This window comes from Canis lupus, chromosome 30 (assembly GCF_011100685.1).
Source record: "Canis lupus familiaris isolate Mischka breed German Shepherd chromosome 30, alternate assembly UU_Cfam_GSD_1.0, whole genome shotgun sequence".
Classification (NCBI taxonomy): domain Eukaryota; kingdom Metazoa; phylum Chordata; class Mammalia; order Carnivora; family Canidae; genus Canis; species Canis lupus.
Genome location: NC_049251.1, coordinates 30,230,439 through 30,254,093, shown reverse-complemented (window position 1 = coordinate 30,254,093; position 23,655 = coordinate 30,230,439). Strand labels below are relative to the sequence as shown.

Sequence of the window (23,655 nt, the reverse complement as noted above, 5' to 3'; positions counted from 1 at the left end):
CCAAAGTGGTTGCACTATTTTACATTCCCATTGTGGGAGTTTCCAATCTCTCCACAAATCCTCATCAATACTTATATTGTTTGTCTTATTTATTATAGTCACCTACTAAGTGTAAAGTTGTATCTCATTGTGATTTTGACTTAAATTTTCCTGATGGCTAATGACTATCTTTTCATGTGCTTATTGACCATTTGTATATTTTTGTTGGAGAATTATCCAGATCCTTTGCCCCCCCCCTTTTTTTTTGCAACTTAGTATTGTGTGTTGGCTAGATTTTTAAAGGAAAAAAATTTACTTGCTTAGGGCCATTTCACTAATATATTACAGAAATCACATATTAGGCTAAAATATAGGGAACTAGGGACAGTAGTTTTTCTTTGATACTAGAGTCTAAATAAAGTAATTAAAATGTGTTTTGACAAGTTATTAGCAAGGGCTCTGTTAGTATAAACTCATGGAAAAAGACCTGTAATCTTGTGCTTAAAACTTTTTTTAGGCATGAAGAGCACAGCGGTGTAGGTAACCCACAACTTACTGCTGGTTTTGCTCTATCCCTCATGCCTTTTTAAAATACCTAAATCTGAAAAAATGTCATGCTGTTAATGATTATGATTTAGGTAGACTAGTAAACTAGTTAATGATCTGACTCTTCTGTAACTTGATTCCTTTTATTTCTTTTTTAATAGATTATCGATGTCATAGATAAGGAACTAATTCAGCCTTTTGAGATTCTGTTTGAAGGAGTTGAATATATTGCCAGAGCTGGATGGACTCCAGAGGGAAAATAGTGCGTATGTTAAATTGTCACTTCTTTACAAGTAATTTAGAATCCAGAACTTTAGAAATGTTTACGTTACTACGCTTGCCCTTCAGTTGGAGATGCCTTTATTATGTAAATTTGCAGAGTTGTTATTTCCGCACAGAGAATTCGCCCTGAGCTAAATGGGCTTGTGGATTTGTAATTCTATATGCAATTACTGCGTTGTAATGCCGAAGTTGTAATGCCTAAGTTGTAATGCCTAATGCCGTCTCTTACATAGCCAGTCATGGTTTTAGTGGTTTTTTTTGTGTGTGTGGTTAAATTGTATGACTTTAAGGCTCACATGAAGGAACCTATATTTTTTTATTATATAATTTAAGCAAAAATTTTTGTAGAGTTTTATGTGAAGGTGATTACATATAGTTCCTAAAGTAGGCAATAGGAGTTTCACAAGGCCGGAAATTGTTGACACTAAAGGGAGAAAACAATTTCATAGGTCATCTGTGGTTTTAAGAGTTTAAAGAAAACCACTTTTTAAAAAACTCAAGCCTAACTTTAGAAAATAAGTATACAATAAGCTAATACTTTTAATTAGCCGCTTCTAGGTGATAATCTAACATTTACTAAAGCAATTCTTTGTGATTACAGAAATAATTGATGGGTATTAAGGAAGAGAGTAGGGGGATATTCATTTTCTGAGAGCTTGCTTTATTTTTGGTGCTTTTTTGTTTGTTTGTTTAAATAGTGCTTGGTCCATTCTACTAGATCGCTCCCAAACTCGCCTACAGATAGTGTTGATCTCACCTGAATTATTTATCCCAGTAGAAGATGATGCCATGGAAAGACAGAGACTTATTGAGTCCGTGCCTGACTCTGTGACGCCACTAATTATCTATGAAGAAACAACAGACATCTGGATAAATGTACGTATGTTTTCTGTACTCAGTTACATATTTTCTCAGAATGCCGAAGCAAGTGAAGTTTCATAGCAAACTATCAAAATGAAATTTTTAAATTCAAAGTAACCATGAATGTTATTTGCTTAGTTTGAACATTTCAAATTGGAATGATGGTTGCAGAATGGAATGGTTTGTAGATAGAAAGTAGGTGTCATAATAAAAAAGATATCATTAAAAAAAAAACATAGATGTCATTGAAATGACATCTTCTTGGCTACAAATTTGCCCTTATTCCTGGACACATCAGGTATTGAAAACAGCATCACAGTACCTCTGAGGAGGACTAGAACTTTCAAGTTGACAAACTATACAGAATTTACCAATCTGTGATTGAGTTTTTTGGTTTCCAATTTAGTGGGAAAAAACTTAAGATACAAAATAAATAAAGCCAGATCACTCTTTGGCTGAGTACAGGCTTCATATTATTCACCTTTCAACTGTTATAATATTTCTCTTTGGAAAAGAAAAGTAGTAAGATTTTAGGTAAGAAAAAGTAATAATATTCTGTAGTAAGATTTATATCATTAAACCTCATGCCATGTTTCAAAGGATTACAGAGATGGTGAGCAAGCTTTTGGTCAATTTTTCTTTTTTCACCATTTGGGAATATTTATTTCTCAATGGAAGAAGTCTATGACTAAATTAAGATAAATCTGAAAGGACCAGACCAAATCTATATTAGAAATGTACAGTACCCACTAGCACTGCCAGTTATTTACATTCCAAAATGTATTTACCAAGTAATTCTTTTTTCTCTAGCTTAATTGAATTGTTTATGTAGTATTTTCATTAATGTGTATAGTAAATTAAGCTATTCATTTTACAGATCCATGACATCTTTCATGTTTTTCCCCAAAGTCATGAAGATGAAATTGAATTTATTTTTGCCTCTGAATGCAAAACAGGTTTCCGTCATTTATACAAAATCACATCCATTTTAAAGGAGAGCAAATATAAACGATCCAGTGGTGGGCTGCCTGCCCCAAGTAAGAAATCCATTTTTATTTGAAATATATATATATATACACATATGTTGGGGGCAGAAGGTGGGAAGGCAAGGTAATATAATGTCTCTTTTGCATACTTTATAAACATCAGTACTTGCTTCATTAAACAATACATAAATTAAAAATATACATATATGAAATCACAGGACAAATTGGTTGATAGATAATGTAAGAAACTACTAATAGTGAGTAATCTCTGAGAATGGAATTACTTATTTTAGCTTTCTACTTTTGCCTTGACTGTAATTTTTAATTAAAGTGAGCCCAAATCATATTGAGATTTAAAAAATTGTTTTTAGGGGCACCTGGGTGGCTCAGTCAGTTAAGCGTCTGCCTTCAGCTCAGGTTACAATCCCAGGGTCCTGAGATCAAGCCCTACATCAGGCTCTCTGCTCAGTAGGGAGCCTGCTTCTCCTCCCTCTGCCTGCTGCTCTGCCTGCTTGTGCTCTCTCTCTCTGTGTCAAATAAATAAAATCTTTAAAAAAAAAACTTTTTAAAAAGTTATTTTTAGGGACTCCTGGGTAGCTCAGCAGTTGAGCATCTGCCTTTGGCTCAGGATGTGATCCCAGTCCGGGGATCGAGTCCCATGTTGGGCTCCCTGTATGGAGCCTGCTTCTCCCTCTGCCTGTATCTCTGCCTCTCTGTGTCTCTCATGAATAAATAAATAAGATTTTTTTTAAAAAGTTATTTTTATATGTTTTTTGTTTTTTACATACTGGGTCATTTTCTTTTAAGATTTACTTATTTAGGGCAGCCCTGGTGGCTCAGCGGTTTAGTGCCAGCTTCAGCCCAGGGTGTGATCCTGGAGACCCGGGATCGAGTCCCAGGTCGGGCTCCCTGTGTGGAGCCTGCTTCTCCCTCTGCCTGTGTCTCTGCCCCCCTCTCTCTCTCTCTCTCTCTCTCTCACTCACTGTGTCTCTCTTAAAAATATTTTTAAAATCCTTAAAAAAAAAAAACAGATTTACTTATTTAGAGAGCAAGAGAGAGCACCAGTATAGGGGAGAGAGCATGAGTTGAGAATGGGGGTGGGGAGCAGAGGGAGTGGGAGAAGCAAACTCCCCACTGAGCATGGAGCCCAACATGGGGCTTAGTCCCGGGACCCTGAGATCACCACCTGAGCAGAAATCAAGAGTCAGGAGCCACTTAACTGACCAAGCCACCCAGGTGCCCCTAATAGGTTTTTTGTTTTTTTTTTTTAATCTTGTATGCATCTACACTGAAGTTAATATGATTATAGCTCTTCAGATTGATATAATTGTGTTGCCCAAAGTGAAATTAAATATTGTATCAGCTGAAGTTAATTTATCTTTAAAAAGTGATGGTTTTCCTTCTGGGAAATCTAATACAGAATGGATATGTAAGCCTAGAAAAAGTGAAATGGTATATCCAATAGGTCTTCTGAATTTGTTTTTGTTATTTTATTTTATTTTATTTTATTTTATTTTATTTTATTTTATTTTTTTAAGATTTTATTTATTCATGAGAGACACAGAGAGAGAGAGAGAGAGCGGCAGAGACACAGGCAGAGGGAGAAGCAGGCTCCATACAGGGAGCCCTACATGGGACTCGATCCCAGGACTCCAGGATCACGCCGTGGGCCAAAGGCAGGCACTAAACCGCTGAGCCACCCAGGGATCCCGTTTCTGTTTTTTTAATTGAGTTATAGTTTTCTACCTTATTAATATAGAGTTTATTTTGGAATAGTAGGCATTTTATGATAATGTTATATGCTTAACTGCCATTTGTAACTTAACAGACTCAATATAGCCATTTTTTTAATTGTGGCAAAATGTACATAACAAAATCTACCATTTTAACCATTTCAGTATACTGTTGAGTGGCATTAAGTATATTCATATTGTTAGGCAACCATAACCACTCTCTTCCTCCAGAACTTTTTTCATCTTCCAAAACTGAAACTGCCCAATAAATAATTCTCAGTTTAGCTTATTGCTCCTTCCCCTCAACCTCTGACAACTACTTTTTGTCTGTATGATTTTGATTACTCTAAATACTTCCTATAAGTGGAGTTATACAGTATTTGCCTTTTCATGTCTGATTTATTCACTTTGCATAATGTCCTCAAGTGTTACCCACGTCATAGCATTTGTGAGAATGTCCTTCCTTTTAAAGGCTGAATATATTAATTTGTATGTATAGACCACATTGTGTTTTCCATTCATCTGTCTATAGACATTTTGAGTTCCTTCCACGTTTTTGGCTTTTGTGACTAGAGCTGCTATGAACATGATGAGTATACAGATATCTGTTTTGAGACCCTGCTTTCAGTTCTTTTAGGTATATACCTTAGAAGTGAAATTACTGGATCATATGGCAATTCTATTTTTAATTTTTTGAGGCGCCATCATATTCTTTTCTGTGGCAGTTGCAACATTCTACGTTCCCATCTGCAGTGCTCAGAGGCTTCAGTTTATGACCATTCTTGACAACAGTCGTTATTTTGTGTGTTTGTTTGTTTGTTTGTTTTGGATATAGCCATCCTAGTGGGTATGAAGTGGTATGTCATTGTGTCTTTGACTTGGATTCTCTAATGACTAGTAGCATTGTGCATCTTTTCACATGTTATTATCCATTCGTATATCTTCTTTGGAGAAATGTCTGAATCCTTTGCCAACTTTTCAAGTGAGTTGTTTTTCTCAACAAAGGCCTTTTAAGTATCATTCTTATTGGGGGAATAGCTATATCATAGGACTAGCAAAATAAATACTGCCTCTGACTGTTACTTTCCTTAGCCTAATTTTTTTAAGCAGACTGGATCTTGTTATAACTAAGATGAAGAATCTCTTCATTGAGAGCCTTAGTTTAACTTGGCCCTTAGGGTGAAATTGGCCTTACCAACTCCTCTGTTTTTGATAAATTAAATCCACTTAGGAAATTCCAGAAATTATAGTGATGAAAACTGGTCAAAGAGCTGTGAATAGTAGTTGAACTAAAACAGTACTTGGTAACTTTTAAAATCTAATACTCCAGTTGAAGAGTGTAAGAAAAGCTGTTACCCCAGTTAATAGTCATTTCCAAAGCCTAACCTCTTTGTTCCCTCTCAGTTTCTCTTACTGGGCTCCTCAGTTTATCTACCTCTTCTTTCCCTTCCCCTCCTTTCTTTTGAGACTTTTCTGCTCCAAGTCTTCCTTTTTCCTCGATACCCACTTTATTATCCCACTCCTCTACTGGGTATAATGTGAAGTAGTATTTGTTATATATATTGTTAAATAATATTTATTTTCTGGACATAAAATTTAAAGTACTAAGTTGAATTTTTACATCTAAGAAAAAATAAATCAACTTTTTCAACCTTATTGGGACCCTAATTAAGATCCTACCATGGAATGCCTAAATGCCTGGGTGGCTCAGTGGCTGAGTGCCTTCAGCCCAGGGTATGATCTCAGGGTCCTGGGATTGAGTCCCACATCAGACTCCCTGCAGGGAGCCTGCTTCTCCCTCTGCGTCTCTCATGAATAAATAAATAAAATCTTTTTAAAAACCATAAAAAGGGGAGCCCCGGTGGCTCAGCAGTTTAGCGGCACCTTCAGCCCAGGGTGTGATCCTGGAGACCCGGGATGGAGTCCCACATCGGGCTCCCTGCATGGAGCCTGCTTCTCCCTCTGCCTGTGCCTCTGCCTCTCTCTCCTGTGTCTCTCATGAATAAATAAATAAAATCTTAAAAAATAAATAAATAAAAATAAAAAATAAAAACCATAAAAAACCCTCTACCATCTCACCATCTCATCCTGTCCCCAGCTGTCTCTTTCCATAGTGCTGCTAGGCAGAGAAATGGTTTCCATTTTTTTAACCTCCTCCTTTGGTCACTGGCCACCAAGAGAGTCTTCTTTACTGAGACAGAATCTCATAGAGACAGATGGGGGCATGTTGGCATTTACTGTATAAAACTTTTTTCTTTTGTGGCTTTTAAAGTAGTTTGTTGCTTTTCTAGAGGAAATGCCTTGTCAACCCATTAGACTTCTAGGTCTAAGAATACAATTGCTTTTGAGTTCTTTTCTGGCTTTGCCATCAGAATCTGTTTTGCTGTTTTCACTTGATTTACGTGGATCCTTCTTCTGTCATTATTCCAGAGTATTGTGAAGACTCATAACTTAGAATTTTTTTAACTGTAGACTTATTAAAATGAAGGTGAAATTCACATAACATTAAATGAACAACTTTAAAATGAACATTTTAAACCTTTTACTCTTTTTAAAGATTTATTTATTTATTGGGGGGAAGAGGCAGAGGGAGAGGGATCGAGAGAATCTCAAGCTGATTCCCCACTGAGTGCAGAGCCTGTCACAGGTCTGTCTCATAGCTCTGAGATCATGACCTGAGCTGAAATCAAGAGTCAGATGCTTAGCTAACTGAGCCACCCAGGCACCCCTTAAATAAACATTTTAAAATGAAGTGGCAGGGTGCCTGGCTGGCTCAGGCGATAGACCATGTGACTCTTAATCTTAGGGTCATGAGTTTAAGCCCCACGCTGGCATAGAAATAACTTTAAAAAAATGAAAATATTTTTAAAAGAAAGATGAACAGTGGCATTAGGTAGGTACATTCACAGTGTTGTGTAGTCATCACCTGTGTTTAGTTTCAAAACATTCCATTACCTCAGATATAACTTGAATTTTTTAATGTACCTTTTTGGAAAGAGTTTTATAAAAAAAGAGTTATTCATTGTTTCATTTGCTTATAGTTTGATTCAGAGTGCTGAATGATAACTATGTTTATCTTTAGGTGATTTCAAGTGTCCTGTCAAAGAGGAAATAGCAATTACCAGTGGTGAATGGGAAGTTCTTGGCCGGCATGGATCTAATGTATGCTCTTTTATTCTACTGATATGTTTGGTCAACATTTGCTGTATTTATGCAGTACTGAAAAGCAGTAGTACAACTTTATATGACCCCAGTGTTTTGACAATATTAAGTTAGGGCCTAAAAGAACTCAAGGTTTAGAAAGGAAGAATCTTAGTTTAAGTTATAAGTCGCCAAAAAAGTAAATAAATAATAAAATAATTTTTAAAAAGTTATGAGTCACCCATTTTATAGCCCTGGTATTAGGTGTGTTCTCATTACTTAAGTTCACCATTTTCAAATATAGTGTTGCTACTTAATAAGGAAAGGGCTGGTCCATGTTTTCTGAATCTGCAAAAGTTGTGAGTTGGAATATTGTTTGAAAATTATTTTTATATCTCTTAATGTCATTTCTATACATTAGAAATTGGATTTACTACTTCTGAGGTAGTGATTCTCTTTCACTTATCTATTTATCTTATCTCACAAATTTAAAATTCTATCCACCATCTACAAAGTGGCTAACATACATACAGAGTGTAGATTGATGTGGAAAAAGAGGAAAATCCACCTCTTTCCTCTTAGCTTGTGGCTTTCTGTGGCAATTCAATGAATTCTAATTTTTTTCTTTTGCCTTTCATAGTACTTGTGTCTATTTGAACTTTTAGTTATGTGGTTAGTTTCCCGAGAGCTCTAAGAACTCCATCCTTTATGTGTGTGATACATTCAGTTAAGTTGATTATGCTACCAAGATTTAATGAAGGCCAATGATTTTCCTCAAATTGATTTGGAGATTTAATGAAAGATTATGTGTATTAGCTACTATAGAAGTCACTCATAGTCCCCAAACTAGTTAAGGAGAAAAAATGAAGATCCGGGTCTCAGGTTTGGTTTTGTTGGTAAAAATTTTAGAATATCATAGGTAACCATTAATGTCTAATTTCCACTGAGGGTCTCACATGGCCTTCTGGTTATATATCCAAAAAATATTTTTTTCCATTTAGGGGCCTTGGATATTATTGTCATTTGAGAAGAATCTTACTGTGGAATTCTAAGTTCTGATAACAAAAAATTACACTCTTGTAACGTTCCTACTGTATAATCGTTGGATAATACTGAGGAATCCACAGAATTGTATTTACACAGATCTGAATCTTATTTTGGCAATCTAAATGTCCTTCTATTACTTGCATTTATATGCATCGATTTTCTTCTTTATGTCCTGCTTACTTACTTAATTTGTTTGTGCCTCTTTTTCTTACTCTTCTACATCCCCTCTATCCTTGCTTTATTTTGCTTTATTTTTTTTAAGTTACCTTTCCCCTCTGCTTTTACGTGACCTTGTTCCCACCCAAAGAACGGCAATAATTGGGTAAAGCTTTAAGACCTTTTTTTTTTAAGATTTTTTTTTATTTATTCATGAGAGACACAGAGAGAGAGAGAGAGAGAGAGAGGCAGAGGCACAGGCAGAGGGAGAAGCAGGCTCTATGGAGGGAGCCTGACGTGGGACTCGATCCTGGGTCTCCAGGATTAGGCCCTGAGTTAAAGGCGGCATGGATCAGCTAAACCGCTGAGCCACCCAGACTGCCCCAAGCTTTGAGACCTTTAAGCCCATGTGCTCCTCACTGTTGAGGAGTGGTTCTCAAAGTATGGTCCTTGGGCCAACCCATAGCCTGAGCATCACCTGGGAACATTTTAGAAAGGTAAATTCTTGGGCCTACCCCAGACCTTCTGAATCAGAAATTCTGGTGGTGGAATGCTGCGATCTGCTTAACAAGCCCTTCAAGATTATTCTGATACTTCTGTCTAATAAAATAGTTACAGAAAACAAAGAAAAGAGCCATTATAATCAGGGGTCAGAAACTAACCTGTTATTTCTTCAGTTTTGAAAGGCCTGACTCCAGCTGCTAGGTCAAGAGCAGAACCTGTCCTGACCTTTTGCACAGATTAACACATACCTATGAAACTTCATGAATGTTTGTTCTGGCATTTCCTATCACTTGTATCCTTTCTACATACATGTGTCACGTAGCCCTACTTAATCTCAACTGTGTTTATTTCTGTACCTATGTAAGCTAGAAAAATATTTTGTAATGAAGAAGCAGCTTCCTAGAGAAAAAGTGGCATTTAAAAATACTTGTTTTTGGAAATGTATCTTTGTTTTCTTTTCTGTGTAAAAAAAAAAAATTTGAATTTCATTAAACACTGAGTAGGCTAATATTTTAAACAGATAATAAAAGCTGTTTATTTATTTAGACTCTTAAGTGTAATTTGGGAAGAATTCAGCTGTGAGTTTACTTACAGTTTTTTTGAGTTCCAAATGAAGACTTAAAAATCTTATCCATACTTATTTATAAACTATACCAGTACTGAAACTGTAATTGAGTTCAGTTATTTCCCAACCGACTAGATAAAACACTTTTGCAAGTTTGTACAAAAGACCAAAAAAGTACTACTTAAGATAATACTGCACTAAGAGATATACAAGATTCTAAAATGAGACTCTTTTAAGTGGGCATGAATGGTTGACCTAAGGGGTGATACAGGTATGTTTTTTCCCTTTAAAGTATTGTCATTTTAATGAACTAACTCTTGAATTTTAAGAAAACGCACATTTTGACCATGTGCGAAACTAATAATAGCATGCAATTCATGTGTCCTTTTTCCTTGTGAAAGAGATTTATTCTTAGGTATAAAAGTCATAAGCAAACCAACTCAGGTTTATTAACATTGGTGGCAAAAAATTTTTAAGAGGCACTAGTGAAAGAGTGACTCAAATGTTTCTAAATGAAATTGGGAATTGTTTGTCGAGTTACTAGCTTGGCCAAGGTCCCGTTAGCACTGATTTTTCTATTGTTGTTTTTTGGCAGATCCAGGTTGATGAAGTCAGGAAGCTGGTATATTTTGAAGGCACCAAGGACTCTCCTTTAGAACATCACCTATATGTGGTCAGTTATGTAAATCCTGGAGAGGTGACAAGGCTGACTGACCGTGGCTATTCCCACTCTTGCTGCATCAGCCAGGTATTAAGTCCCTGTTGGAAAAGGGTTTCCTATCCTATAAAAAAAACCTTCTGCTCATGTAATACTCCTTTAGAATAATGTGAAAATCGGTGAAATTGGCCTGTCAAAGTCTGATTCTCTGAAGAAAAACTTTAAAAAGTCTACTCTTAACGTCAGCATTGTATATGGACATAAATGGTCACTCTTACCATACTCCTGCTCTAGCACCAGTGCAGATATAGCACCTTTTTTACTTTTCCATGGGGAAAAAGTAATTGTTTCTCCTTTCTCTAGCATTGTGACTTCTTTATAAGTAAGTATAGTAACCAGAAGAATCCACACTGTGTGTCCCTTTACAAGCTCTCAAGCCCTGAAGATGACCCAACTTGCAAAACAAAGGAATTTTGGGCCACCATTTTGGATTCAGCAGGTACTCATTTCCCTGAACCTGATTTCAAGTAGGATTATACATAAGTACACTAAACCTGTTTCGTATGTCCACATTTCTCACTTCTCACCACCACTTGTCCCTGAGCTGCTGAGTTCCTGATTGATCCCATCATTCCTATTCTGTCAACCACCAAGTAAGATGGGTTACCTCCCACTGTAGGCAGGAGCAGGTTTGGAAGGCCTTTTTGAAGTTTTTTTTTTAAGTAATCTCCTATACCCAGTGTGGGACTCAAACTCATGACCCCAAGATGAAGAATTGCGCACTCTTCCAACTGAGCCAGCCAGGCATCCCTGGAGGGCCTTTTTGAAACTTAAGAATAAAATAGTCATAGTAGCAGCTAGGAATGATTTGTTCACATGTTTGGTGATTTCTCAAATGAAGATAATGTACACTGAACTAGTAAGACTCTGAGCAGGGAAGCTGCAGCTTTAGGGAATAACCAGCTGGTAGCTTTCTTAACTTTTAAAACACTTGCAATGGCCATCTTAATAAAAGATAGAACACTAGTTCTATGTGGGAATGAAGAGCACTGTGAATTATCTATTTTTTAAATGCTTGGTTTCTTAAAAAATGGAATAATTTTATGTATCTTTAATCCACTTTGTCCCCAGATCTTTTTTCCTGTTAAGTATTTTTATTCATGAATATCTGCTAAGGGATTAAGAAATTAATGCAAAGCCACAGGGTATGTTCTAATGTCCACAAGTAGAATTTGTAATATGGTGGTGATCTCTGCTTAGATTGTAACATTATCCAGTATACACAGACTTAGGATAGGTCCGGTATATCTTTGGTAAACCAAAGACTGACAGTGAGTTACTGTTTTGGGTCCTGGTTAGGCTAATTCTCTAATGATCAGAAACAAATGTTTTTTGAGCACTGGCTCTGAGCAAGTTAAATTGACTGAATTAAATTTGTGCTTCCAGTTTCTAATCAGGTATATGGCTTAACCATCATCAAGTTACACTGAATCAAGCACAGAGTATTTGTATAATTTCATATCTAAATACCTCCTAGGCTCCAAGGATTATTCAGAATATTGTGTATCTACTTTTGAAATAATTTGATATGTTTATTAGATTTTGTTTTTTTAAAGATAAATGTTCTTACTTAATTTCTTGCTTATCACTTGAAAGGGAGATGGTCGGTTATTCTGTGTGTGGTTATGGGTTTATGGGTTTTTTTCCTTGCTCTCAGATTGCAGAGCTCCAATAAGAACTCCTTTTACATACTCTTTTTGTTATCTCCTCCTCCCAGGTCCTCTTCCTGACTACACCCCTCCAGAGATTTTCTCTTTTGAAAGTACTACTGGATTTACGTTGTATGGGATGCTGTACAAACCTCATGATCTACAACCTGGAAAGAAATACCCTACTGTGCTATTCATATATGGTGGTCCTCAGGTGGGCATATTTACTTAAACTTTATTTAACTCCAGTATAGTTAACATACAGTGTTTTATTAGTTTCAGGTATAGAGTATACTGATTCAGCAATTCTGTACATCACCCAGTGCTCATCACAATAAGTGCACTCCTTAATCCCCATTATCTATTTCACTCATTCTCCACCCACCTTTCAGGTGGGCATATTTATATACATACATCTCTATGTATACATATATATTTTTTAGAATTGTTTTTTAAATGTCTAGTCAATTATTCAAGTTAATATTTGAGCATTATTGGGCCTCTGCTGTTACTGACTCTGGCTTATAATTCCTGTTTAGAGGGGTGCCTGGGTGACTCCGTCGGTTAAGCATCTGCCTTCAGCTCAGGTCATGATCCCAGGGTTCGGAGATTGAGCCCCATGTCAGACTCCCTGCTCAGTGGGGAGTCTGCTTCTCCCTCTCTCTCCCACTGCTTCTCCCCGTGGCTTGTGCACTCTTGCGCGCGCGCGCGCTCTCTCTCTCTCTCTCTCTCTCAAATGAACCCATGTTCATTATGCAGCATTGTTCACAATAGCCAGAAGATGGGAACAACCCAGTGTCCGTTGATAGATGAATGAATAACCAAAATGTGGTATATCCATACAAATATTTTTCAGACTTAAATACAATGACAAAAATAATTAATTAATTGATTGATTGATTAATAAAGTGGGATGACGTTCTGATATATGGTACAACAAGGATAAACTTTAAAGACATTATGCTAAGTGAAATAAGCCAGAGACAAAAAAGGAGAAATATTGTTTGATTGCACTTGTATGATGTACCCAGAAGAAGCTAATTCATGGAGACTAAAAGTGGGATAGAGATTGTTAGGGACTGGGGGAGGGATAGGGAGTTATTTAATAAGATACAGAGTTTCTTTTTGAGATGATGAAAAGATTCCAGATATGGATATTGGTGATGGTTATATAACAGGGTAAATACCTAATGTCACTGAATTATACACTTAAAATGGTTGAAATAGTAAATTTTATGTATATTTTATCATAATAAAAAGTCTTGGGGTGCCTGGGTAGCTCACTTGGTTGAGCATCCCACTCACTTTTGACCTAGGTCATGATCACATGGGTTGTAGAATTAAGCCAAGGCCCTGGCTGATCTCTTCACTCAGTGTGGGGTCTGCTTGAAAGATTCTCTCCCTTTGCCCCCCGCCCCACTTACACTCACCCATGTGTGCCCTTTTGTTCTCTTGCTCTTTTGCTCTCTCTCTAAAAATAAATAAGTCTTTTTAAAAAGTCTTAACCAGTGCAATTAAAATAAAATTGTTCAATTGTTTGTAGCACTTATGAATACAAATACTTCTTTACACTTACTGGAATAGTTTCTTTCTCAGAATATTCTGTTCATTTTGCAGAGAAATTTCCCCATGCGACTACATGATAAAATGACTCTGGCCTTTCAACTTATTGGGAAATCATTCATCCTCTTATTTGTTGACTGAAGAGGCTCTTTAATATAAGACCAGATCTTTTTAATAGCACACAAAGCCTTGTTAACTTTGATTAAATCTTATTATCAGTCCAGACTCTGTTTTTTCTTGGCATATATTCAGGTCAAAGTGGGAATCTGCTGATTGGCAAGAGTCACAATTTGTGACATGAAGTGAGTTACTTTGTCACTAAGTATAGCAATGTCTATAGTTGACAGAAGTGAAATCCAAGAAAAGCAAATATTTCTGATTAAAGTCATCTAGGCTTAGTTCTTTAACCTTTTATTGATAACAGCTGTATATTTTTAAATGTTTCTTTAACAAATCCATGTTGTGTTTCCTATGTGCCAGACACTGTTCTATAAATATAAATGCACAAGAAAGCAGGCTAAGTGATAGCAGGACACAGGTTTTGAAGAATTGATACCGAAGGACACTTTTGAATTCTCAGTGCCAAAGGGCATTATGTTTAAGTACCTTCTTCCAGAAGGAGCAGGCCTCTGGCTGCCTAGGCACAAACACTGGCTCTTGGGGGAAATGTTCATAATAGGCATTTGAGGCCATTTTTGTGCATGACCACAGGCAAAGATGTGAAGTAGTTTTGTTTTTTTTTTTCTTTAGAGATTTATTGATTTTAGAGAGAGAGCGCGAGTGCAAGGGTATGGCACAGAGGAAGAGGGAGAGTCCCCAAGCAGACTCCCTGCTGAGTGCAGAGCCGGACATGGGGCTCAGTCCCACTACCGTGAGACTAGGATCCAAGCAGAAACCAAGTGCTGGACACCCAACCAACTGTGCTACTCGGGAACCCTGAAGTAGTTTTCTTTAAATACTCTTTTTTCAGCTCCCTCCCTTTTGCCCCTCCTCCCAAGAGATAAAGGGAAAACATTGTTAACTATACTGGAAATAATTTAAAAACTTTTTAAAAAGAAAGCGAAAACCTCATTCTCCTATCTCCATTTTTCATTCATTCATTCAGCAAGTAGCATTGAGTTCCTATTATGTACAAAGTACTATTCTAGGCAGTGAGGATACCATAGCAAACAAATCAGACTAATGTCCCACCTTCATGGAGCTTAATGAGGAAAATAATAAATGACTAGACATATAAATGATACAACTTAATAAAATGGAAGTGTTTTAAATAATTATTGGGAAAGAGGATGGCAGAGAGACTAAAAGGATAATTCTGATAGGAAATTCAGGGAAGGTCTCTGAGAGTACATGAGATGAAGGAGTGAACTACATTAAAGATCTGAGGGAAGAGCATTCCAGACAGAGGGAACAGTAAATATCAAGGTCCTGGGGATTAGAATCAACTAGGAATAATTGATAATAAAGTTAGAGTATAGTGTACAAGTAGGGATTTGTTATGAAAGGACTGGTCAGAGAAATAGCCAGATAATATAAGATCTTAAAGGCAATGGTAAGGATCTTCGAATGAGATCTAAACTCTACCATTGGAGGGAGCTAAGCTATAAAGTCTTACATAATTTGCATTTTAAAATCATCCATCTACCATGTGAATAGACTATAGGAGGACAAGAGTAGAAACAGGAAGACCAATTTGACAGTTGTTACAGTGATACTGAATATCCAGAAATTCAAGAAGAAAAAGATTATCTACACACATACAGCACACACACCCCAGTTTATCCCAGTAAATGCTCAGTATACATTCATTGCTTGAAGAAGATGTTGATTCTTAATTAAGTGGCTGATTTGGTTTTCCCATTGGTTTCAGTCAGAAAAAACTTTTCATTTTGGGGGGCGCCTGGGGTGACTCAGATCTGTTAAGCACCCAACTCTTAGTTTCAGCTCAGGTGGTTATCTCACAGTTGTGAGATTGAGCCCTGCCTATGAGATTGAACCCTGCATAGAGTTCCATGCTCAGCAGAGCTAATGATTTTCTCTCTTCCTCTTCCTCTGCCCCTCGCTTCACATGCTCGCTTGCTCTGAATAAATAACTCTTAAAAAAAGCAACTAAATTTTTCTGCTACTGACCAGGGACAACCCCCGAAGAGACAGAGAATAAAAATGACCTGATTTATCCTTGTCTCTGTCATTTGAATGACACAGTTCTTTGGGGGTAGCAGTAATGATTTTATTAACTTTTTCAATGGGGCAGGTTAAATCTTTTGTCTCATATGTAATGAATATCTTGGTTACAGTTTTAAAGTCTGTAGTTGCTCAGTAATTGCCCTGAACCTTGAGTGTGAAGTTGAAAAAGAAGCAACATAAACATGAAAAAATTTAAGTAAGTTTAAAAATAAGTCGGGGACAGGGGAAACAGGGAGTTCCAATCAACAAGCACAAAATCTCAATTATGCAAGATGAGTAAGTTCTAGAGATCTGTACAGCATTGCCTTGTAGTTAATGATACTATATTGTACGTTTAAAATGTTGGTAAGAGGGTACATCTTGTGATAAGTGTTCTTGCCACCAGAAAATAATTTCATCTTAAAAGCAAAATAATACCAGAAATTCAAGCTTTCTCCTTTTCATAGTACCCTGCCTCTTATATTTTTTTGTATCACCATATAATAAATTTCACTGAAGTTGTATTTCTTCCTCAGGTGCAGTTGGTGAATAATCGGTTTAAAGGAGTCAAGTATTTCCGCTTGAATACCCTAGCCTCTCTGGGTTATGTGGTTGTAGTGATAGACAACAGGGGATCCTGTCACCGAGGGCTTAAATTTGAAGGCGCCTTTAAATACAAAATGGTGTGTGAGCATACAAACATTTTTCTTTTAAAGACATTTACATTTTCTGATTCATTGCTTGATGTGAAATCCCAGAGAGTGAGTGTTAGGGAAAGGGGCTGTGAGTGAGAGAGACAGAGAGAGAATGTGTGTGTCTGCCTCTGTGTGTCTGTGTTAAGAGTACAGGGATGGGAGGGAAGATACAGCTTGATATTCACTAGGCTAACTCACATCTACCTGTCTACCAGTATATAACTTTGGGGAGCTGAGATAGAACCAGTTTTACACAGAAAAACCCTCTCTTATTTTGTATGTCCAGCTTAGTCAGAAAGCAGCACCATAGTTTTCAGCATCCTGTGACCTATTGAGAGGAATAAATGAGATTTGTTCTGTCCTCTGTGAAGAGAGAAACCAACTGGTTAGTGCCTTCCTTGTGACAAGCCTCTTTCTCTCTACAGGAAGCTTTAAATGCTACCTTTTAGAGATGCCCCATGTCCTTTCTGCTGCTTTGGGAAATGATGAGAATCCGATGTTCCTTTTACACAGTAAGGCAGTTACTGTGTTTGCCAGTGTATTGGACATGCTGAGTAAGACATGGGATTTTCTCCCACACCCAGTTCTTTGACCTTATGTTGTATTCTCATGTAAGTTTTTTGGTTTTTATTTTTGTTTTTGGCTCAGTAAAGTGAGATTGTGTGCACTGGCAGGCCTAGTAATACAGACAGGGTGGTGATTATAGGAATTAGGATTTAATAGGTGTTTAAAGAAATAGCTTGTGTTCAGTTCCTAGAAGTAGATGATGGGGAAATAGGAGAATAAGACCTCAAGAGTAATTCCTTCTGCTTTACTGCATTAAGTTTTAAAAAGAAGTAAAATTAGTCAACCACTTAAGGGGGCTAATTTTTTGTCTTTGGGTATAGGAAGGCTTGTTACAAGGAAAATGCTGACCTCTTAGCAGACAACAGAACAAATGGAAAGAGGAAATACCCATATAGCAAGAAACAGTTTGGGTCTCAGGAGGAAAGAACTTTGTGACTAAGGGTTAACTAAACTCTAGGGTTGACTAGCAACAGAAACTATAGGCCCTATCTCTAAATAGACTTTAAAATTTTTTTCAGGCAACAGAGTCTCAATTGATAATGAATTTTTTTTTAAACTACAGTTATTTTTAGTAAAAAACATTTATCAGCTTTAAAAGCACTCTGATAATGAGACTTCTATTCATCAGAGTCAGTGAAATGTTCTCCCTTTTTTGACAGGGTCAAATAGAGATTGACGATCAGGTGGAAGGACTCCAGTATCTAGCTTCTCAATATGATTTCATTGACTTAGATCGTGTGGGCATCCATGGCTGGTCCTATGGAGGATACCTCTCCCTGATGGCATTAATGCAGAGGTCAGATATCTTCAGGGTATGTGACTTCCTATTGTACTTCTTTTTGCAGTGGGGTAGAATTTTCTATAAATTGAGGATATGGGAAAGTGCCTATTTTCTAAAGGTTTACAGAGTTGGCAATGTTATAAAATGTTAGGGTTTGTGTATCTAACAGTCATGTGAGATAATAGATGTTATCTTGTCAACTACTGATAGCCATGTGAGATATCTACTATCTATATTAAAACACACTTGTCAACTTGATGACCAGTTGTTGGCTATTTATAGACATGCCAAAGATTATGGAAGATAGTCATGATTAGTAAAACACACACATACACACATATTAGATTATAATTAATTATTTAGTTGCTGTACTGCAAGCTCAGAGGGCAGGGATTTGTGTGTACTGATATATCCTCAGTAGCCACGCACAATGCTTGGCACATAGTAGATCTTGAATCAATCTTGATTGAATGAATAACATATTAAATATATATATAAGTGATGGTTATGATTTTAGAAACAATTTCCTACAAAAATTTGCTGGAAGGAAATATATAAAGATGCTAAAAAGTGTTAAGAGAATGGCAATTATGAAATTTTTTTTTGGTATTTCAATAACATGATTTTATCTTTGGGTGAAAAATAATTTTAAGAATGGAAATGATAGGGTTTTTGCTTTTGTATGTATATTCAGATAGTCTTTATAATAATAAACTCTGAAAACTGCCATAATTTTCATAGGCTTGCAGCCGTCAAGAAAGTAATTAGAATATTTAAGTATAAAACTGTGTGTGGGAACCTTAAAATGAGGAAAGTGTTTCGTGCTTAAATATATTTCATTCACTGTTAAAAATTCTGTATTGCCAATAGAAACCAAAAAGAAAAGGAAGAAAAATAGAAATGACTGCTTTTCCTATATAAAGCTGACACTTATCACACCTTTTTCCCCCAGTAGCAGGAATGAGTTTACACTGAGGCATTCATGTGTTCTAGTTCGGTCTCCCTTTTTAACAAAGGGGTCCCGTGTGTATATTTCATCTAGCCCAGGTTAAGGGTTTGGTATGTGGCATGCCTGTGGAACATTAAGCTAACTGACTCACAAAGTATCAAATTCTTGACCTTGGCACTCCACTTTGATTTTCTGAGTTGCCTGAGATCATGTATGCACCAGTTGTGAGGCTAAAGCCTAAGGATAATTTTAGCCTATAAATTTGCAGTTACACATTCTTATTGCTAGCCATTCTTTTTTGGACCACACTTAACTGTTGCTGTTGTCTTATGTAGGTTGCCATTGCTGGGGCCCCAGTTACTCTGTGGATCTTCTATGATACAGGCTACACAGAACGTTATATGGGCCACCCTGACCAGAATGAACAGGGCTATTACTTAGGATCTGTGGCCATGCAAGCAGAAAAGTTTCCCTCTGAGTAAGTTCAAGCTTTAATATGCTTGGGTGGGTGGGTGGCTTAGCAGTTGAACGTGTGCCTTTGGCTCGGGGCGTGATCCTGGAGTCTCGAGATCAAGTCCCATGTCGGGCTCCCTGCATGGAGCCCTGCTTCTCCCTCTGCCTGTGTCTCTGCTCTCTCTCTCTCTCTCTTTGTATTTCTCATGAATAAATAAGTAAAATCTTTTAAAAAGTAATAACGAAAACTGCAAATACTGCAAAACCGAGACTAATATTTTATAGATTCTCAAATAGCATAGCTATTTCTCAAAGCTGAATTACAGGCCAGTTCTTATAATTTGGGTTTTTTAAACAAGGTATATTTGAAGCAGTTACTGTGCTGAAAGAAGTTTAAGTACATAACTGTTTCAAGGTAGAAAAAATTCTGTTTCTGCTTAAATATATTCTGTAGATAATGTTTATGATTTTCTTTCCCTAGGAAAATGCTATGATTATTGATATATGCTAATATCTTCATAAGAAATTGAACGCATGATTTTCATTACGTGTAGTATCTGGTTACTGTATTACAAATTTATTATTGAAAATGTTAAATTCTTATTTTAACATGACAGTACAAAGAAGTTAGCTTTATTCATATTAACTATTATATAGTTACATGTTTTTATATAATTCTATTGTATATTATATAACTATATGTAGTTCTATACATATATAATTATAATATTAACAAATAGTTATGATTAAAGGCCTTAAGCAGTTTTCCTAAATATTCTTTTTTTTTTAAGATTTTATTTATTTATTCATGATAGAGAAACAGAGAGAGGCAGAGACACAGGCAGAGGGAGAAGCAGGCTCCATGCTGGGAGCCCAACATGGGACTCGATCCCGGGACTCCAGGATCGCGCCCTGGGCCAAAGGCAGGCACCAAACCGCTGAGCCACCCAGGGATTCCCCCTAAATATTCTATTTTGCCTAATCCTCTAATATTTCCATTTCTCCAGACCAAATCGTTTACTACTTTTACATGGATTCTTGGATGAGAATGTCCATTTTGCACACACCAGTATATTACTGAGTTTTTTAGTGAGGGCTGGAAAGCCATATGATTTACAGGTGAGTTCTTCATTTTCTAATTGAATTACGTAGTAATTAGTGATTGATTACTTTGAAATATAATAACTATGGAGTAAGGCTGAGTTTTCAGCTGTGACCACTCTCTGCTTAAGACATCTGAAGTCATAGGCATAGTTAATAGTGCCTCAGTTGGGTAAAAATTAAAATTCTGCCAAAGTTGGGCTTAGAACTGGCCTGTTGGATTCTATGACTTGTGTATCTCTAGCTGTTTTCAGTTTGTCATCATGGAAAAGATGACAGGAGTCTCTTCAGTATCCTCCTTTGCTTTTCTTCTTCCCCTTGGAAGGGTAAGGAAATGCTACTTGATATCACTGTTTTAAAGGATTTGTAGGACCTGATTGACATTGGAACAGAAAGCCACAAATTAACTATACCTCCATTGCTCTATTATTCAAAAAAGTGGTTTTAAAAGGTAACCTGAAAAAAATAAAAAATAAAAATAAAAGGTAACCTGTTCATTTCTTCCTCCTTTGTACTTCTTTCACAGATTATGTGCTCATAAGAAATGAAAAATACTACTTTTTCCTCTTTTATGTTTCAGTTGACATTTATGTCGGTAAACTGTGAGCTATTTGTCTAGCAGCAGTTCTCAAGCATTTTGGTCTCAGGACCCCTATACATCCCAAAGAGCTTTCATTTATATGGGTTGTGTCTGTCAGTATTTCTCATAGAAGATATTAAAACAGAGAAAGTTTGGTGTTTTTATTTTTTAAGTTTATTTACTTATTTAAGTAATCTCTATATCCAACATTGAACTCGAACTTATGACCCCAAAATCAAGAGCCACGTGCTCTTCCAACTGAGCCAGCTAGCCATCCCTAAAGCTAAGAAAAACTTCAGATATTTTTTTAAAAATAATAATAAACTATTACATATTAACAAAAATAAGTTTTTGTGTAGGAGAAAAGCTATTTTCCAAAACAAAGAAACAAAAAAATACTGAGAGAGGTAGCATCATTTTTACATTTTCATAGAATCCCTTTAATGTCTGGTTTAAGGAAGACACCTGGATTCTCATATTTGCTTCCACGTGCAATCTGTTGGGAAGTGTCGTTTTGGCTAAAGTATACAGTAGTTTCCCATTATGTACAGTTTTGCTTTCTGAGATTTCAGTTAACCCACAGTCAGCTGTAGTCCAGAAGTAGACAATCCTTGGGGCACCTGGGTGGCTCAGTTTGTTAAGCGTCCAACTCTTGATTTCAGCTTAGGTCATGGTCTGAGGGTTGTGAGATGGAGCTCCGTGTCAGTCTCCATGCTGGATGTGGGGCCTGTTTAGGATTCTTTCTCTCCCATCTGCCCCTCCCATGCTATGCGCTTTGTCTCTCTCTCTCTTTAAAAAAAAAAAAAAAAAAAAAAAAAAAACAGCAGATGATCCTCTTTCTGACATAATGTCAGGTCAGTAGCAGCCTAACGCTGTATCACAATGCCTGTGTCATTCACTTCATCTCATCACATAAGCACTTTATCATCTCATATCACAAGATAAGTGAGCAGAATACAAGATATTTTGAGAGAGAGAGACCGCATTCAGGTAACTTTTATTATATGTGTTGTTATGGTTGTTTTATTTTATTATCAATTATTGGTTTTAATCTCTTGTGCCTAATTTATAAACAAAACTTTTATCATAGGTATGTACGTATGGGAAGAAAACAATATCTATAGGGTTTGGTACTGTCTGAGATTTCAGGGCATCCGTTGTTGATCTTGAGTGTGTCCCCTGTGCATAAGGGGGGACTACTGTATGAAAAAAATTCAGCCTCACAGACTATGTAGTTAAGAAAGGGGAGGAAGGCCTCCTGGTTGGCTCAGATGGTTAAGTGTCTGCCTTTGGCCCAGGTCATGATCCCAGAGTCCTGGAAGTGAGCCCCGCATCGGGCTCTCAGCTCAGCAGGGACTCTTTTTCTCCCTCTGCCTTCCCCTGCTCATGCTCGCTCGCTCTCCCTCTCTCTGTCACACACACACAAATAACCTCTCTCTCTCTCTCTCTCTCTCTCTCTCACACACACACACACACACACACACACACACAAATAAACAAAATCTTTTTTAAAAAAAAGGGGGGGAGGAATACTTTAGATAATTGTGGATATTCTTCTTTTCTTTTTTTTCTTTTGGATATTCTTCTTCAATACTATACCAAAACTGGACAGATCTTAGTTTCTTAAAGGTTAGTTTTAGTGTGGAATCTGAAGCCATAACCTATAAACATTTCATACTATGTTACATTAAAATCTGTTGGGTCTTGGGGCAGCCCCAGTGGTTCAACAGTTTAGCTCCTGCCTTCGGCCCAGGGTGTGATCCTGGAGACCCAGAATCAAGTCCCACATTGGGCTCCATGCATGGAGCCTGCTTCTCCCTCTGCCTGTGTCTCTGCCTCTCTCTCTCTCTTTCTCTCTCTGTGTATGTCTCTCATGAATAAATAAATAAAATCCTTTAAAAAAAAAAAGGTTGGATTTTTGGATCCTGTACTTCAAATGGATCTTTTACAAATACATTGGTCATCTGTGTGATATCAGTCTTCTCAGTATTGGCTCATTTCATTACACAGTATTTTTTAAAATCACATATACTACCTCTAATCCCATCAGAAAAGTTTGTAAGTATGGGGAAGCTCATTGACCTTGTAGTGGTAGATACAAATTTTCCAGAGTTCTAATTTTTACTTAAAAGCTCAAAATTTGTGCTCTCTTTGGCAACACATATACTAAAAAGCTCAAAATTTATCATTGGCAATAAATATTGTCAGTGTTATCCTTGAAGTGACCAGCTCACTTCATTCATTTCTGAGCACATATTTACCAGATACCCAAATCTGAATCACCATAGTTGTCGTCATTCTTTCAAGTTGAAAATGTGAACATTACAGTTCAGCTTGTAACTCAGTTGCCTAAGTACTTTTCCTTGAGATATCCTGTCGCAGAATTGCTTTTTGCTTTCTTCCCATTTTGTCACCACAGAACATTTAAAAGGTTAAATTCAGGGGGTGCAATTTAAAGAACTTTTGGTTTTTACTACAAGTGCGTGGTGATGAAGAATACTGTAACATCTAGGACAATTTAATGTCATATCCTTGATTCATGCTAAGGCCCTGGCACTTTTACCCAGCATTGCTTTTGCATTATTGATAAAAAAACGCCAACACAATGAATGAGGCAAATTGTTCTGAAAGTG

The 23,655-nt window shown here is 36.8% G+C and overlaps 1 protein-coding gene across 5 annotated transcripts in view; it reads left to right on the top strand.

Moving 5' to 3' along the window:
* The window catches only part of DPP8 (dipeptidyl peptidase 8), an 81,030-nt gene that overhangs the window by 38,414 nt on the left and 18,961 nt on the right, over positions 1–23,655 (top strand). For 3 of the 5 annotated variants that reach the window (XM_038580739.1, XM_038580738.1, XM_038580737.1), the window contains exons 10-20: positions 687–787; positions 1,506–1,683; positions 2,546–2,705; positions 7,470–7,549; positions 10,396–10,548; positions 10,822–10,957; positions 12,236–12,381; positions 16,433–16,579; positions 17,818–17,970; positions 19,224–19,366; positions 20,349–20,460. In XM_038580739.1, coding sequence (XP_038436667.1) covers positions 687–787; positions 1,506–1,683; positions 2,546–2,705; positions 7,470–7,549; positions 10,396–10,548; positions 10,822–10,957; positions 12,236–12,381; positions 16,433–16,579; positions 17,818–17,970; positions 19,224–19,366; positions 20,349–20,460 — 1,509 coding nt within the window. Of the gene's footprint in view, positions 1–686; positions 788–1,505; positions 1,684–2,545; positions 2,706–7,469; positions 7,550–10,395; positions 10,549–10,821; positions 10,958–12,235; positions 12,382–16,432; positions 16,580–17,016; positions 17,180–17,817; positions 17,971–19,223; positions 19,367–20,348; positions 20,461–23,655 lie in introns of those variants that run through there. The other 2 variants (XM_038580740.1, XM_038580741.1) reach the window with 2 other exon arrangements.